The sequence below is a fragment of the Triturus cristatus genome, chromosome 7 (genome assembly GCF_964204655.1).
Source record: "Triturus cristatus chromosome 7, aTriCri1.1, whole genome shotgun sequence".
NCBI lineage: Eukaryota > Metazoa > Chordata > Amphibia > Caudata > Salamandridae > Triturus > Triturus cristatus.
Window position 1 is genome coordinate 1,847,048,840 of NC_140590.1, and position 16,048 is coordinate 1,847,064,887.

The window sequence follows — 16,048 nt, forward strand, 5'->3', positions numbered from 1 at the left end:
AACGTTTGTCAACCTCAGCAGTCTTAGTTTTAGGCAAGGACTTCCATATCTGGAACAGGTTTTCATCCAGGAGGTATCTTCCGCTCACGTCATCTTCATGCTTGTTGTACAAGTTAGCCTTGGTTATGCAGATATCTTCACGCCTCTCGAGTTTTGTTGAGGCTTCACAATTGGTGGGATGATGGCTTACTGACTCCCTCAAACTTTCATTATTTCTAGTTGCCCCGACATGTACAAGTGCTAATAAGGACCATGGTGCTACTCTTCATACCTGCTCAAGTTTGTATGACTGCACACTTGTGGCTGCATATCTGTGACAGCAATAACGCTAACACTAAACGCCGACACTGTGGTGAAATGTATATTTTTAAGCCTGAATACTATCTCATACCAGTGCTGCCTTACTGCTAAATGCAACGTTTTATGTTTGGGTGTAAACAGCCATCACTCCACATCCCTTATTTTTGTTTGTTTTCCTTATCTTGGGCCATGGTGTTAAATCATGTTTAAAAAACAAAAAAGAATTTAACGGATTTATAAAGCGACACAATCACCCACGTTATTAAATAAAAAACTGTAAAATATGACGATCCTCCCTGGGAAAGGAAGTTTAAAAATCATGTTTACATTTGTACAAAGCGTATTAAATTGTTCACCTGACCACTGGTTTAGGGCCTGTGAAATCTTAATTCTGGAGATCATAGGGGGCCACCGCTGTGGGCCACATGTCCAGGTGGGCCTGAAAGTCCCTCATATGAGATCTCTGGTGTCTGATGAGATTGTCACTTCGATTGTAGCTTTTACCACATTCAGTACATTGATAGTGTCTCTCTTTACTATGCGTGATCTGGTGTCTAATAAGTTTTGACATATTACGAAAACGCTTATGACATTCATTGCAAGTATATGGTCTTTCTGCGATCACTGTGTCCTCTGCTCCAATCTGATTTTTCGTCTGGTCAATGTTTTTCTCAAACTCAGGGCTCTGTTGTGGCACCCTTCTCTCTTCGTTAATGTCGCCAAGTCCCGAACATGAGGCCTGATTTTCAGTCATACCTTCTGTGTGGCAGACATCTTTTTCACAATTGGCACTTGTGAATGGACTAGGGAATGCTTTCTTCCTCCTATCACACTCGCCTTCATTAGGTCTATCAGACAAGGTTTCTTTGACTATCCCTGAATGGATATTAGAATACGTTTCGCTCATGAAGCCGCTGTCACACAGAGAAGATATCTGCTCTTCCAGCTCGTGAAAACTTTCGGACAACTGCCTTCTCGAGTCTGGTCTTTTCGGGGAGCTTTGCAATACCTTAGTTCGGGATTTTCCCAAAGGGGGCACCTTTTTAGTACATTTTGCAGGCTCTCTATAGCTCCTTTTTCTTTTTGTGACTCGATCATCTGTTGGATTGAATGAGAGGTAAACATTGGCTTTAACACAAAAGAATATAGTTGACAGACAAAAACCATAATTTTCAAACTAATTACAGGGTGCATCAAAATAACCAAAGGTTTTACAACGCAAGTTTAGGTTTCAGCTGCACTTGAAATACGCACACTATAAAATAAGTAACAGTTCAATGTATAGAAAGCGTTCTTCCAAAATAAATCATTAGTAAGAATTTTAAAAGCTATTTATGAATAATGTTTTCAACTAGTCTTCTCTCTATCAAGTAGAGTTTAAATAAAGAATCTATTAATTGCACCCAGAGGCCTTTTTAACTCAGATTATTGTGTGCCAGAGACATGCACTTAAGTCTTTCCTTTTAATGTATTTATTGAACACAAATCAGCAGTAGTGTAAAATCCTTTTTTTTGCTAAAAAACAAAAAGTAAACTAGTTTACAATATACCTTTATTAAAAGGACTGAAAATCATAGCATATTTAAATAAGCAATAAGTTGTGCCTGTGGGACCTATTGGCTTTTCCAAGGCTTTTTAACAGGGCTGTACAGCGCCGGCAAGATGATATGCAGTATGTCCGAAAGCAAAACAAATAAATAAATAAAGGGGTACGATGAAGTAGCTGGCCACATTTTGTTGGAGCATGTATGCACAAAAGTGCTTTTAAATGGTAGAGGTCCCAGTATTCATTTGACGCCTAGTGCTAAAAAAAACACAAATAAAATAGATATATATTTTTTTAAAGGTCATAGCCAGAGGGGAGCAAATACGGTGTGTTTGGGGGAGCTGAATGGCAAGCGGCATGGAGCATGTGGGTGGAGGGGAAATGCAGCAAGCAAAGGAGAAGCAACATTGAGGGCTGGAGAGAAGCATCCAAGGGAAAAAGCAGCATGCAGAGTTTGGCCAGGGGAATAAGCACGCAAGCAGAGCATGCAGCAGACAAGGAAGGCCGTAGCACGGGTGTGTATTTGGGGGGCAGAAGCATTAGAAGGAGAGAGCTGAGAAGCACACACACTCATGTAAAGCTAAACCAAAAATAAACAAGTAGTCCCCTAAAAGTGAGCACTGGAAGGATAGCAGCCTGCCAATCAGAGAGATAAGGATAGGTGTGGCGCAGCAGCCAGAGTGGCTGGCTCCAGAGCGTGGGGCTCACGGTTTGATCCCCCGCGCCGGTGGCAGCTCAGCCCAGCATCATGTGACTGTGGGCAATAGTTCATTTAATCTCCTTGACTGCCCACAGAGCCTTGGGACCCATAGGCATGAGTAGTTCGCACATTACAAAAATAGGATTCAGATTTAGATTTTATGTTATACTGTAGGCAATAAAATCTTACAACAAAATAATGACTTGCATATCCACAGTGCTTTCATTTGTCACAGTGCTTCAATTGTCAAGATACTCAGGTAGGTATCTTGTAAGGATTCTTGTAATGAAGTTCAACCAAAACACTTGAACGATACACGGCCGTGTACACATCAACACACACCGTTGGCCATCAAGGAATAGTAAAAAAAGGCATTTTCAAAGACAGTGGGCGTTAGCTGAGCACTTGTGGGTGCAACACACTGCAGGCAGCAGCATGGTAGCACTGTTTGGGGAGCTGCAGGTTTCTTGTAAAAAGAATTTTAGAAAATGCAACAAACAAAAAAAAAAAAACGACAATAAGATATTGAGCACGTAGCCGATTGCCACCAATCACAGTGAAGTTATCTAACAGTTGAACTGGACAAATCCACTGCCCCTGCTGTATATTCTGTAGCCGGAGTTAGAAAAACGTGTTCGACACAACAACAGACCGAAGATGAAAAGGTCTGGTTGAAAGCCCTGCAAGCGTAATCTCTATATTATTTAATAAAATCAATAGGTCTTCGCTAAAGTGGGTCCTAATGAAGGGCCAGATGTATGAAACGGCTTACCAGTCGTAAACACTCTGATGTGCAAAATAAAAAAATGTTTGCGACTGGTTCAAGGGACAACTGCCAACGTTCAATGACATTTTTCAAGAATGAAATCTTTTTTTTTTTTATAATAAAGCAGCGCCATTTCCATTAAGGAGACTGGGTGCTTTAAAAAAAAAAAAAAAGGTTTTCAATTTTGAGTCCCAAATAACAACCTACTTAATTAATATTCATTTGGCATGTCGGCCTGTGATCCACTATGATTTGGTATTTTGCGAACCAACCCATCAGTACAGAGGTCGGCTCACAAAAAAAGATATAAGGCTCAAAAAGAAAAGTTCCTATTTGCAACCACTTTTTGTAACAAGTACCTTAGCACATCAGTCCGGAAATCCTAAGCTTGAAATCTGACTTTAGTAACTTCAGGCCAATTAAATAGCAAATTCAACTGTCATCAACCATCACCATTACATCACTGCAAACCACTGACACTGCACGTACCAAACATGTATCAAACAACTGCACTCAGAGTCCCACCATTCACCTTTGATGCATCACCTTCGAAACCTCCTACATGGCCGTCCTATGCCATCTACCTTGTCCAATCACAATCTCCGAAGGAACAACGCAACCTCCAAACACATGGAGTAAATCTCTGCTTTGTATCTCTTTTGCTCAGACGTAAACTAGTTTGTACTCAAGTCTTCCCTAAATCTTTTGCTTTAGATCACGTCTCACTCCTTAGGGGATTCAGTAGAACTCGAGACCTCTTCATAATAAATACCTTCCAATGTACCTTACATCATGTTGTGTTTATTATATCAGCCGATCGTGTTTTTTCTTCTGTATCGTGTTTTTAATGACATCAAAGAAGGCAGGTCAAGTGATTGCTTCCCTCACATCCGGGCTTTAAAGAGAACGTGAAATAATCGTCAAGATTGAGGGTCACCTGGGAAGCCGGGAGATATTGATTGGGAGGCCGCTCTGATGCACGCAGGAGAGGTGGTTCTGACACAAGACTGAAAGTGCTCCATACAGTGTACTACAACAACAGTAGACTCCATAGAATCGGAAGGGCACAATCTCCCATGTGCGGAAAATGTAATGCCCGAAAGGGACTTTCTCTCACACAAACTGCGAATGTCCTGCAACAGAGAGCTACTAGGCTGAAATAACTGCAGAACTGGTGGCTGTTCTGGAGGCTCCCTAATAGCCATACATTCATGATATGAGGCATTCCGTGTGACAACGATTTACCCCAAAGGTATGCTGTGTAAATTAGGGTTTGTGCAGTAAAATGAGACTCAGCAAGAATATGGGGCAACTGGCAGCGTCAACAAAACAAATGTGGTTAGCTGAAATTAATTCTTGTATGAAAGTGGAAACAGCAGTTTACGAGGGGAGAGGTTGCCCAAAAACATTTGCAAAGATATGGGGGAGTTGGAGGACTTACAGAGGTCTAGATTGGGAGTTTCAGGCTACTCCTGTGAAAGACTCCTTGTAATAGAATCTGTGAATTCAAATATGGGCTGAGGGGAAGATGAGAGTAGACGGGGATGAAGGACAGAGGGGGCTACCTGATGTTGAACCATGAGAAGTGTGTACTAATGTATTTACCAAACATATAACCTGTATTGATTATGTGCTTTTGTGACACAGTCTGTCTGCTGTTACTCAAGACACAAACAAAAAACCAATAATAATAAAGATCATTTTAAAAAATAACCTTCAATTAAAAGCCCCATGAGAATTTCATTAGCCTTGGATTTTCAAGTTCTCATTTGGTGCCACCATTTGCCAACTGAAGCCAGTCAACTTCTAGCAAACAGCTTGAGGACTGCAAGTCTATGGACAGGCAAAACCTTAAAGTTGTAAGAATTAAGAAGCTGCCAGACAGTTAAAGAGAGATGGGCGCACAGATGTGCTACATGCATGGCAAAATAGTTATGAAAATTGAAAAAAGCTCTAGAGTTGTTATGCTGAATCCTGTACCATACACCCTAGACACTGCTGGATCAGACACACACTTAAGTTTCAGTTGAAGGAGCTATGCTGGAGTCCATATCCTGCGGTACTTGTCAGAGGAGCACTCATTACTTACCCAGAGGATTATCACTGCTACTTCTCATCTCTGCATTTTGTTGGTTTATTGAATCAGGAATTCCATCTTCTTTTATGATGAAGGATACAACTTGTGAGATATCGTCATGTTCTGTATAGGAAAATAACAACCATATTATAAATGTCTCCTAAGGAATGCCAACACACATCCAACAAACCCCAATCCCCACAATGAAAATAGCCACTGTTTCTAACAACATGATTATCGTGACAAAGACCATCACTGTCACAACCTCTGCCAGTCCCAACAATATCACATTACATTATCCGCCAGTACCACCATCGCCACCAATATAATAATAACCACCTTCCGCTCCACTGTTGTCAGCTACACTATGACTAGTGTCCCATTATTGAATGAAGTTTAGTATTTTGGTAAAACGCCACATTCCAATAAATTACCTCAAAGATAGCCTTGTTCCGAGGGTGAAGGAGCTTCTGCTGAAGTCAATAACCGCACTCCACAAGTAAGTCATGTTCACAATACTACACTTTGGAAAAGGATTAACAACTTTTTGTGACATCTTCAAAGTAATTTACTTAACTTATCGCTGTATTCTGTGTGTAATATCTTGTTTTTGTTGCACTCTGCGATGACTGCTTTTTAAGTCTTGCCTACAGACAGCTTTAGCCACCTGTTGGCAAACAGACCTACTGTATTTACTGTAGACATAGAGAGGGCTTTGGGTCTGCACCTTGCTCACGATGCAATATCAGTCTTGTCTATCTCATTTCCCTGCTCCTGAATTGATGGCGTTCCTCTTTGTTCTTGTGTCTGCCCCACCCAGGTGCATGTCAGTCGTCCAGTATTTTGACTCGACATATTGTATCCTTCCTCTGCTGACTTCATCCATTGAAGTGCAAGAGGGGCTATCTTCTCTCCCTCACTTGCATTCCTTCATCCAAACTCTTAACTTAAATATTTACCCCCTCACCCTCCTGAGTCCACTTGCCCCTCAAACCCCATCCCAGCCCCTTAACTCCTACTGCCAACCGCCGGTATCAGCAGGTGGCCATCTTTGATTTTGCAGCGGGGTTTGCAAACAGAGTGCAGGCAGCTGCTCTTACAACTGGTTGGTAGCAAAATGTCTCCCTCATGTGTGTATTTGTGTGGTTACGGGTGTATAAAGAGCTGCTCTTGCAGCCTTGAAACCGTAATGTGTGTTAAATGAGCTGCATGGGTGACAGGAGTGCACACAGAGCCTGTGCTACGCGCCGACCCTTGCTACCATAATGTACATTTGAACTGCAGGAACCTGAGACAAGAGAGTATATAGAGCATGGGCTCCCAAGAGCTTTGTTACTGCAATGCATGAATAAAGTGTACACTAAGGTGACAAGACACCAAGAGCAGTCAGGGCTCTGTGTACAACACTGTGTTGTTGCTCTTCGAGTGTTGCACACACTCAGAGGTGGGAATCCGTCAGTCCCTGCAGTCACTCACTCCACGACAAACTCCAAGTTAGGTCTGTACCTCCGAAGCACAGCACACCACAGACTTCAGTCGCCTGCGTGCCATCAGCCTCTGCTGTGATTCAAGAGGAGCCGCCAGGCTTGCATGCCAACATGGACAAGGATCGTTTCTATCTGAGGTTGGGTGTAATGTATCAAATGTCATTTTAATGTTGCCTGTGTGTGCCTGTGCAGTAAATGGGTTGCACTACTGCTCAAGTGTGGAATTAGCTCAATTGAACATGGAATTACTTATTTCAAACTTTATGGTTGTTCTTGGAATGTGTCTGCGCACTGGTGGTGCCAGTGTTGTTATGGATCCCACTTAGCCATGCTGTGAATAGGTGGAGGAGGGGTCTCCTATTTGATCATTGCATAGGATGGGCAAAGCATGAGGTGTTCTTGATAATTATCCCTGCCCAGTAGGATGGCGTTTGCAGAGGAGATGTTCCAAATGTTATCCCTGCACAGGATGATGGAAGAGATATTTCTCCAGATATCCTTTTCCAGAAGAAGCGCTGGCATGTACTGAGTACCATTACATTGGGTAAAAGCAACACCTGGTATTTGCAGTGCTCACTGGCCTGCTCCCTTGCATGGGAGGGCGGAAGAGTTTTATAGCTGCTAACTTGTGTATCTTCACTCACTTTCTACCATAGTGCTGAGAGGATTCTCAGCCTACTTCTGGGTGTCTGTGTGCACAGCTTTCCGGTTGGATGGACTTGGTGGAACCTTATATTTAAAGTTTTTCACTGGAATGTCCTCTTTGTCTCACCTTCTCTGTATATTACCCTTCTATTCCAAGTCCTTAGGTGTATGTTTAGAATCCCCAATCCATACTCAGAATACTTATAAATAATCCTGTATTTCAATGTACATTGTTCCTTTGAGTGTGGGGTGCTGCGCTATCCCCTTCGGTTCTCATCTTTATTTGTCTGACTGCTTTCCCTGTTAGCTATGTTTGGGGAACATGTTAGGTGTACTGGGTCCCTCTCAGGTCGGTATTTCACTGCTCACCTTGATGTTGTCCGGCAGTATGGAATGCAGCGTATGACATTATGTCACACAGAAAGATTGCCCAAAAAGATCAGTCTGGAGATGAGTGCCAAGCAGTGAAGTACCTTCCTCCCAATGCGATGCTCTCCCAGTACTTCCTGCCTATACACAGGCTATCACAGTGCTCAGCTATTGGCGGCATGCCCTCCCTGTACTTCCCGCCTGTACACGGACACTGGCTCCTGTTCCAAAAATTAAGATATCTCAGTGCCCATCTCTGGTGCGCTGCCCTCCCAGTACTTTCTGCCTATACACATGCTATCACGGTGCTCAGTTCCTGGTAGGGTGCCCACCCTGTACTTCCCGTCTGTACACCGGCTTCTGTTCGAATAATGAAGATATCTCAGTGCCCATCTCCTGGTGCGATACCCTCCCAGTACTTCCTGCCTATACACAGGCTATCTCAGTGCCAGCTCCTGGTGGGGTGCTGTTAGAATGGGGAACCTCTGGTTGGCACAGGTAGGTACTTGTGACAAGCAGTGGTCCCTTCTTCTATTCAGGGCGAGAGAATTACCCCTTCAGAACAACCCCTGCTCACCCTATAGGTAGTGTGGCGTGAGCAGTCAGGGCTAAACTTCAGGGCGCTAGTCAGTTAAGCATTGATGATCACACACAGTAAATCACAACAATCTCCCACAAATGGACACCAGGCGTAAGTTGTATCAAAAATACGGATGCTTTATAAAAGATTCTTTGTTACGCAGGCATGTACAAGACCATCAATAACGGTTGCGAAATGGAGGCCACAAGATGATAATTAGGCACTGTTCTTGTCTTTGGTAACTTATTCGATCACGAGCGCTTCACAGGGCTCGGTTGAGTCGGTCCAGTCACGACAATGCGCAGTGCACCCGGGGTACAGTGATACGGGGAAATCAGAACGTTGCGGACCCCGAGTCCGATAGAGAGTTCACTGTACCTGGGAACGTGCGATGTGCTTGGACGAGTCGTCAGGGGAGATGCAGGTTCTGCACCTCGCGGGTCTCCGGATCAAGAATTCAGCGGGCGGCTCTCGGTAGACAGGTGCGGCCCAGGGCCTCCGACACGGACTGTGCGGGAGGTCACTGCGGAGGGCGGCACGGTCAGACTCAGGCTGGGAGGTGAAGCGAGGCGGCCGGATACGTTACGACGTACGGGCGGCCGTCCGAGGCTTGATTTCACTTCCCACTTAGAAATCCGGCGGGAGGGCGAGAGGGCACCAGGCCCGCTCCAGTGGCAGGCAGGTGACAGGGAAGCGGGGCGGCCAGCCTCGATGGGTCCAGAGCGACTCAGGTAGAGCGGGGCTCTCGGCGAGGGGAGGCGGCCAGGCTTCTGGGTGTCACGGCCCTAGGAGGGGGGGGCAAGGTGCGCAGAGCACTCCGGCGGGAGAAAGCACACGGCTCGAGTTCTCAGACGAGCGGAGACACGGTGAACCCACTGGTCCTGGGGTTCAGTTCAGGGGGCAAGCTCTTCTTCCAAGCCCTTGGAGATAGTTGAAGAACAAAGTGCAAAAGTCTCTTTCAGTCTTTTTCCTCTCCTTCCTCAGCAAGGCACCTACTGCAGGCCAGTCCCTCAGGTCAGGGAAATTTACTCCTCCTTCAGCTTCTTCCAGGTCCTTCTAGTCGGGCAGAGTTCCTTCGTGGTTCAATCTGGATCTGATTTCTTAGGAGCCAGGCTCCTACTTTTATACAGTGATTCTTTTGTTCTTTAGCGCCAGGGGGCCTGGGCCTGGCTCAGTCCAGTTCTGGAGTACTTTGTTTTGGTGACTCTGCTCTTTCCTTTCAGCAGCAGGGCAGAGACATCAGCCGCTCCACAGGGGGGCGGAGCCGGCTTTGTGGTGGCAGAGCACAGGTCTATTCAAGAGTCAAGGTGTACTCCTCCCACCCATCCTGGTGTAATCTCTCTACCCACCACCTGGCAGCCAACCTGTCTCCTGGAATCCCCCAGCCCTGCTCCGGTACTGTTGCTAGGTAGAACACACACCCACAGCAGAGGCGGACTGAGATGGTCAGGCACGCAAAGGCTAACTTTCTAAAAGTAGCATTTGCCAACCCAGGATATTAAAATAACCTTTACTAAAAGATGTATTTTATTATCCCGAGTTCAGGCATACTAAACATAACTTTCTACCATGCTCTCTGAGTCCACTGGGGTCACAGCGTGTAGTGATCCCAGCAGCCCATTCTGGCCTATGGAGAGCAGGTAGCCTTCAATAGTGAAAAACGAAAATGGTTGTAATTCACTATTAAGACATGCCACACACATCAGGGCCTGTCCTACCTTGTGCCTACAATGCACCCTGCGCTTAGGCCTACCAGAGGGGTGACTAACATGTAGTTAAGGGAAGGTTTAGGGACTGGCAAGTGGGGACACTTGCTCAGTCAGCGCGACGATACCAGACCGCACGCAGGTTCTGCAGTGGCAGACCCTAGACACATTTTACCCCGCTGCTTCGGTGGGTGGCACAACCAGTGCTGCAAGCCCACTAGCAGCATTTGGATATACAAGCCCTTGGCACCCCTGGTGCACTCTACTAGGGACTGATAGTAAACCAAATAAACCAAACGTGGAAGTCAATTCACATAATACATTTTACCATAGGTAGCACTTGCACTGTGGCACTGGATGGCAGTGGCACAGTGCCCTGAGCAGCTAACACCAACACAAAACACATTGAGGCACAGACAAAAATGGAAGGGTGACCCACGCCAATGGTGCCAGGTCTAACACGTGTCCCCTCCAGCTGAAAAGTGGGGAGAACTACCCTACCCCAGGGAGTTCTGCATCACTAAGGCGGAAAAACCGGGACAGACCGTCAGCATTGGCGTGATCTGTGCCAGGGCGATGCTCCACCGTAAAGTCCATACCCTGTAGGGAGATGGACCACCTCAACAGTTTTGGGTTCTCACCCCTCATTTGCATCAACCATCTGAGGGGCTTGTGGTCGGTCTGAACCCGGAAGTGAGACCCAAACAAGTAGGGTCTTAGCTTCTTCAGCGCCCAGACCACAGCAAATGCTTCTCGTTCTATCGCACTCCACCTTTGTTCCCGGGGAAGTAGCCTCCTGCTAATAAAGGCTACGGGTTGGTCAAAGCCCTCCTCAGTGATCTGTGAAAGAACAGCCCCTACACCATGCTCTGATGCATCCGTCTGCACCAGGAACTCTTTGGAGAAGTCAGGTGCCAAGAGCACGGGCGCCGTGCACATGGCAGTTTTCAGGGTGTCGAAGGCTTTCTGACAGGTGTCAGTCCATATCACTTTTCTGGGCTGCTTCTTCGAAGTCAGCTCTGTCAAGGGGGCAACGATGCTGCCATACCCCTTGACAAACCTCCTGTAGTACCCGGTGAGTCCTAAAAAGGCCCTCACCTCCGTCTGGGTTTTTGGGGGCTCCCAAGCCAGGATGGTTTCAGCTTTGGGTTGGAGGGGCGCCACCTGGCCGCTCCCCACTTGGTGTCCCAAGTACACCACTGAACCCTGTCCGATCTGGCACTTGCTTGCCTTGATCGTGAGGCCTGCCTTGCGCAGCGCCATCAACACTTCCCAGAGATGTTGCAGGTGTTCTTCCCATGTGCCGCTGAACACTGCGATGTCATCCAGGTATGCGGCGCTGAACTCGGTCAGCCCAGCCAACACCTGGTTGACCAACCTCTGGAAGGTGGCAGGGGCATTCTTCATCCCAAAGGGCATCACCCGGAACTGGTAATGCCCATCTGGTGTAGAGAATGCGGACCTCTCTTTGGCCCCATCAGTTAAGGCGATCTGCCAGTACCCAGACGTTAAATCAAACGTGCTGAGGTACCGTGATTTGATTTGATTTGAATGGGATTTATAAAGCGCATGGCTGCCCGAGAGCGTCCCAGCGCTGAGGAAAATCAAATAAGTCAGGCGAAAGCGAAGGGAGGTTAAGGGAACAGCCACGTCTTTAGAGATTTACGAAAGGATAGAAGGTTGGGTTGGGCGCGGAGGTCCAGAGGAAGGGCATTCCAAATTTTAGACGCCTGATAGGAAAACCGCCGGCCTCCGGAGCGAGCTTTCTTGAACCTGGGTATTTGGGTGAGGTGGGCATTAGAGGAACGAAGAGTTCTACTCGTGGTGTGAGGGACCACGAGGTCTTTAAGGATGGGCGGGGCTTTCCCATGGAGAATTTTATGGGTTAGGCACAGGGCTTTGAACTGGACCCTTTGCTCCACGGGCAGCCAGTGGAGTGCTCTAATCGCCGGTTTGGCAGAGCAGCGATTTTTTGTGCCTGTGAGAATCCGGGCAGCAGCATTTTGCACCACCTGCAGCCTGGCTATGACTTTTTTAGGTGCGCCGAGATATAGGGCATTTCCGTAGTCCAGTCTAGAAAGGATGAGGCCCTGTAAGAGTAGCTTTCTTGACTGGAAGGGAAGTAGGTGGAGGATCTTGCGGGAGGTACGGAGTAGGCCAAAGCAGATTCCAGCCGTGTTCCTTGCTTGGGTGCTTAGGGACAGGTTATGGTCCAACCAAATCCCCAAGCTTTTGATGTCAGTTTTAGGGGTTGGGGGGGGACCCATGCACGGGGGCCATAGAGACTCCGGTCGGAAGTGGGACTGATTGCCAATTACCATTAGCTCAGTTTTATCCCCATTGAGTTTTAGTTGTGAGGCGTTCATCCAGCTGACTACGTCCCCCAGACAGGAGTGCAGGTCGGTGGTAAAATTCTCTGGCCGACTGAGGGAGACAACCAGCTGTGTGTCGTCGGCGTAGGTCAGAAGTTTAATGCCATACGGGACGACAATTTTCTCCAGGGGCGACATATACACGTTGAAGAGCGTCGGGCTCAGGGACGAGCCCTGGGGCACTCCGCAACGTACCGGGGTCTCCCTGGAGATAAAATCGCCATCCGCTACCTGGAAGGAGCGATTGTGGAGATAGGATTTGAGCCAAGAGAGGGCCAGACCCGAGATCCCAAGGTTTTCCAGCCGTTGTACCAGGACATCGTGGTTGACGGTGTCGAATGCCGCACTGAGGTCCAGAAGGATCACTGCCACTGATCCTCCTGCATCAATGATCTTCCTAGCCTCTTCGACAACCGCCACCATCGCTGTCTCAGTGCCTTGGCCCGGGCGGAAACCGGTTTGAGATGTTTTAAGCAGGTTGTTGGATTCCAGATAATTTGTTAGCTGACCATTAATAAACTTTTCAGCCATCTTGCTAATACCTGGAAGAAGGGAGATCGGCCTGAAGTTGGCCAAATTACCAGGGTCGAGATTAGGCTTTTTGATTAAAGCTTTTACCACAGCCTTCTTCCAATTTAAGGGAACCGTTCCACTTTCTATGGAAGAATTTATCAGGTTCACCATAGGTGTTAGGATGGTGGGGGCGACCTGTTTTAGATGTCTCACTGGCGCTGGGTCATGCGGGGAACCGCTTTTAAGGGAATGAAGTATGGGCCCTAAGGTTGCCTCACTGATGGAAAGGAAGCTGATGAGTTCTGAATCCCCATTCTGGCACTGCGGCAGGTGAGGAGGAATGGGGTCTTCAGAGAGAAGAGGGGGAAGGTGTTGGAGGATTTTTTGAATTTTAAGGTCGAAGAACGTGGCTAGCTCATTACAATGGTTGTCCGAGAGATTATGCGTGACAGATGGCGTAGGTGTCTTTAAAAGTTCTTTCACAATTAGAAACGTTTCTCTGGACGAACAGGATGCCTCTCTAATTTTTTTATTAAAAAAGGATATTTGAGCATTTTTTAGAGCCTTTTTGTAATTGAGAATAGTATGTTTGTAGTCATTTTTACTATTAGAATCAAAATTTTTCCTCCAAACTCTTTCCGCTCGCTTGCAAATTTTCTTAAGGAGGCGTATCTCTTGGGTGAACCACGGAGAGGTGGCTTTTTTCCTAGGTTTCCGATGCAGTTTTTTGGGAAGGACTGTGTCTAGCGATTTAACAACCCAGGACGTGAACTTCGCATCTGCCAGATGAGGGTTCAATTCGGGATGTGGCCTGGTGTCCTCTAATGCTTGTTTCCATTTGTCGATGTCCAGATTCGCCCAAGGGCGGGAAGGTCTGCTGGGTGCTTGGGTAGAAGGAGGTGTGGACTGGATTCGCCAAATAAAAGGGATGAGCAGATGGTCGGACCATGGTACAGGGATCGGTGTACCCACCACAAGGTCGGGAAAATTGCAGAAGATGGGATCAAGCAGGTGTCCACGATTATGTGTGGGAAGATTGTTTTGCAAGTGGAGTTGGTTGTCTGCCAGGTTTGAGATCAGTTCAGTGGCTGTTTCGTCTTTGCTATTATCGAAATGGACATTAAGGTCCCCTAAAATTAGGAGGTTGGGCTGTGTACTGACCATGGCCAAGGAGCATTCTAGAAGTGAGTTATGGAATTGCCCCATAGCTCCTGGAGGGCGGTAGATGAGAATTCCTGCGAGGGAGATACAGGGGGACATTTGAATAGAGAAATGAGTATTTTCACAGTCCGCCAGGGGGCTGTCTAGAAATCTGCAAGCGAGAGACTCTTTAAATATGATGGCAATCCCTCCTCCCCTGCCCTTAGGGCGGTTCAGGTGTTGAATCTGGAATCCGTGAGGTAGGGCCTGTACTATATCTGCGTCTGAATCAGGCGCAAGCCATGTTTCTGTAAGAAACAGAATCTCTAGGTGGTGTTCCTCGATGAGTAGGCGTATCTCAAGGGCGTGTTTGGGCAGAGACCTGCAGTTGATCAGGGCCATGTTGATGATCGTTTGAGGGTGGTGCTTGTTAGTAGAGGAAGTAAGTTTAAAAGGACAGTGGGGGCAGTGGGTGAAGCATGAATCTCCCCTCAGTGAGTGGGAACATGTCTGTTGAACAGGCAGATTGAGGTGGCATAAGGAATCCCTGGAATAAGAAATCCTCACTTGCTCTCCTGTGCCTGGCTCCTGGCTCGTTCTGGCGCGGACGGGCGCAGACGGGCTTGCAGCCCCTAACCGATCGATGAGCTCCTCAGCTCTGGGGATGGGGTGCGCGTCAGTCTTCGTGACTGAGTTGAGTCCTCGGTAGTCCACACAGAACCGGAGTTTGGGCGTGGCACCCGGCGCTGCAGCCTTTGGGACCAAGACCACTGGGCTGGCCCAAGGACTGCTGGAGGACTCAACCACCCCTAGAGCAAGCATCTTCGAGACCTCCTCTTGGATGCAGGCTCTGACCCTGTCAGTTACCCGGTAGGCTTTGTGCTTCACAGGTAAGCTGTCTCCTGTATCCACATCATGGACGCACCAATTTGTGATACCAGGAACCAGGGAGAACAGGTCAGGAAACTGCCCCAGCAGCTGGCGGCAGTCACCCTGTTGCTCAAGGGTCAGGGTGGGTGAGAGGTTAACTCCATCCACTGACCCGTCTCGCTCTGAGGCGACCAAGAGGTCAGGAAGAGGCTCGGACTCCTCTTCCGTCCCATCATCGGTGGCCAAGAGCATGCCCACTTCGGACCTCTCCAAGTGGGGCTTCAGTCGATTGACATGTAGGACCCTTAAGGGGTTCCTAGGAGACCGCAAGTTCACCAAGTAGGTGACAGAACTCTTGCGCTCCACAATCTCAAAGGGTCCTGTCCACTTGTCCTGGAGTGCACAAGGCTCCACAGGGGCCAGGACCCACACTTTTTGACCAGGTTGAAGCTCAACCAGAGTGGCATTCTGGTCGTACCACCGCTTCATTTCCTCCTGGCTGGCTTCCAGGTTTGCCTCAGCAAGTTGCCTGAAACGCCTAGTCTGGTTCCGGAAAGCCAGCATGTAACTGTATACATTCTGGGGAGGTTTCCTGGGAGATTGCTCCCAGCCTTCCTTGACCAGACTAAGAGGTCCTCGTACTGGGTGGCCGTACAGAAGCTCAAAGGGACTGAACCCTAGAGACTTTTGTGGCACCTCGCGGTACGCAAAGAGAAGGCATGGTAAGAGGACGTCCCACTTACGCCTCATGGGTTCCTCGAGACCCATAATCATGCCCTTCAGGGTTTGGTTGAAGCGCTCAACCAACCCGTTTCCTTGGGGATGGTAAGGGGTGGTGAACTTGTAGATCACACCACACTCTTGCCAAAGGGACTTCATATATTTCGATATGAAGTTGGTCCCCCTGTCAGACACCACCTCTAGAGGGAATCCTACTCGTGAGAAAATTCCCATCAGTGCCCGTCCCACCACGGGGG

At 47.6% G+C, this 16,048-nt stretch overlaps 1 protein-coding gene across 1 annotated transcript in view; it reads right to left on the reverse strand.

Moving 5' to 3' along the window:
* Positions 1 to 520: 520 nt before the first annotated feature.
* The window catches only part of LOC146813426 (uncharacterized), a 125,834-nt gene continuing 110,306 nt past the window's right edge, over positions 521 to 16,048 (reverse strand). Inside the window, exons 9-10 of the mRNA XM_085620192.1 lie at positions 5,402 to 5,512; positions 521 to 1,398 (exon numbers count right to left, since the gene is read on the reverse strand). Coding sequence (XP_085476318.1) covers positions 686 to 1,398; positions 5,402 to 5,512 — 824 coding nt within the window. The 3' untranslated portion in view covers positions 521 to 685. The remainder of the gene's footprint in view (positions 1,399 to 5,401; positions 5,513 to 16,048) is intronic.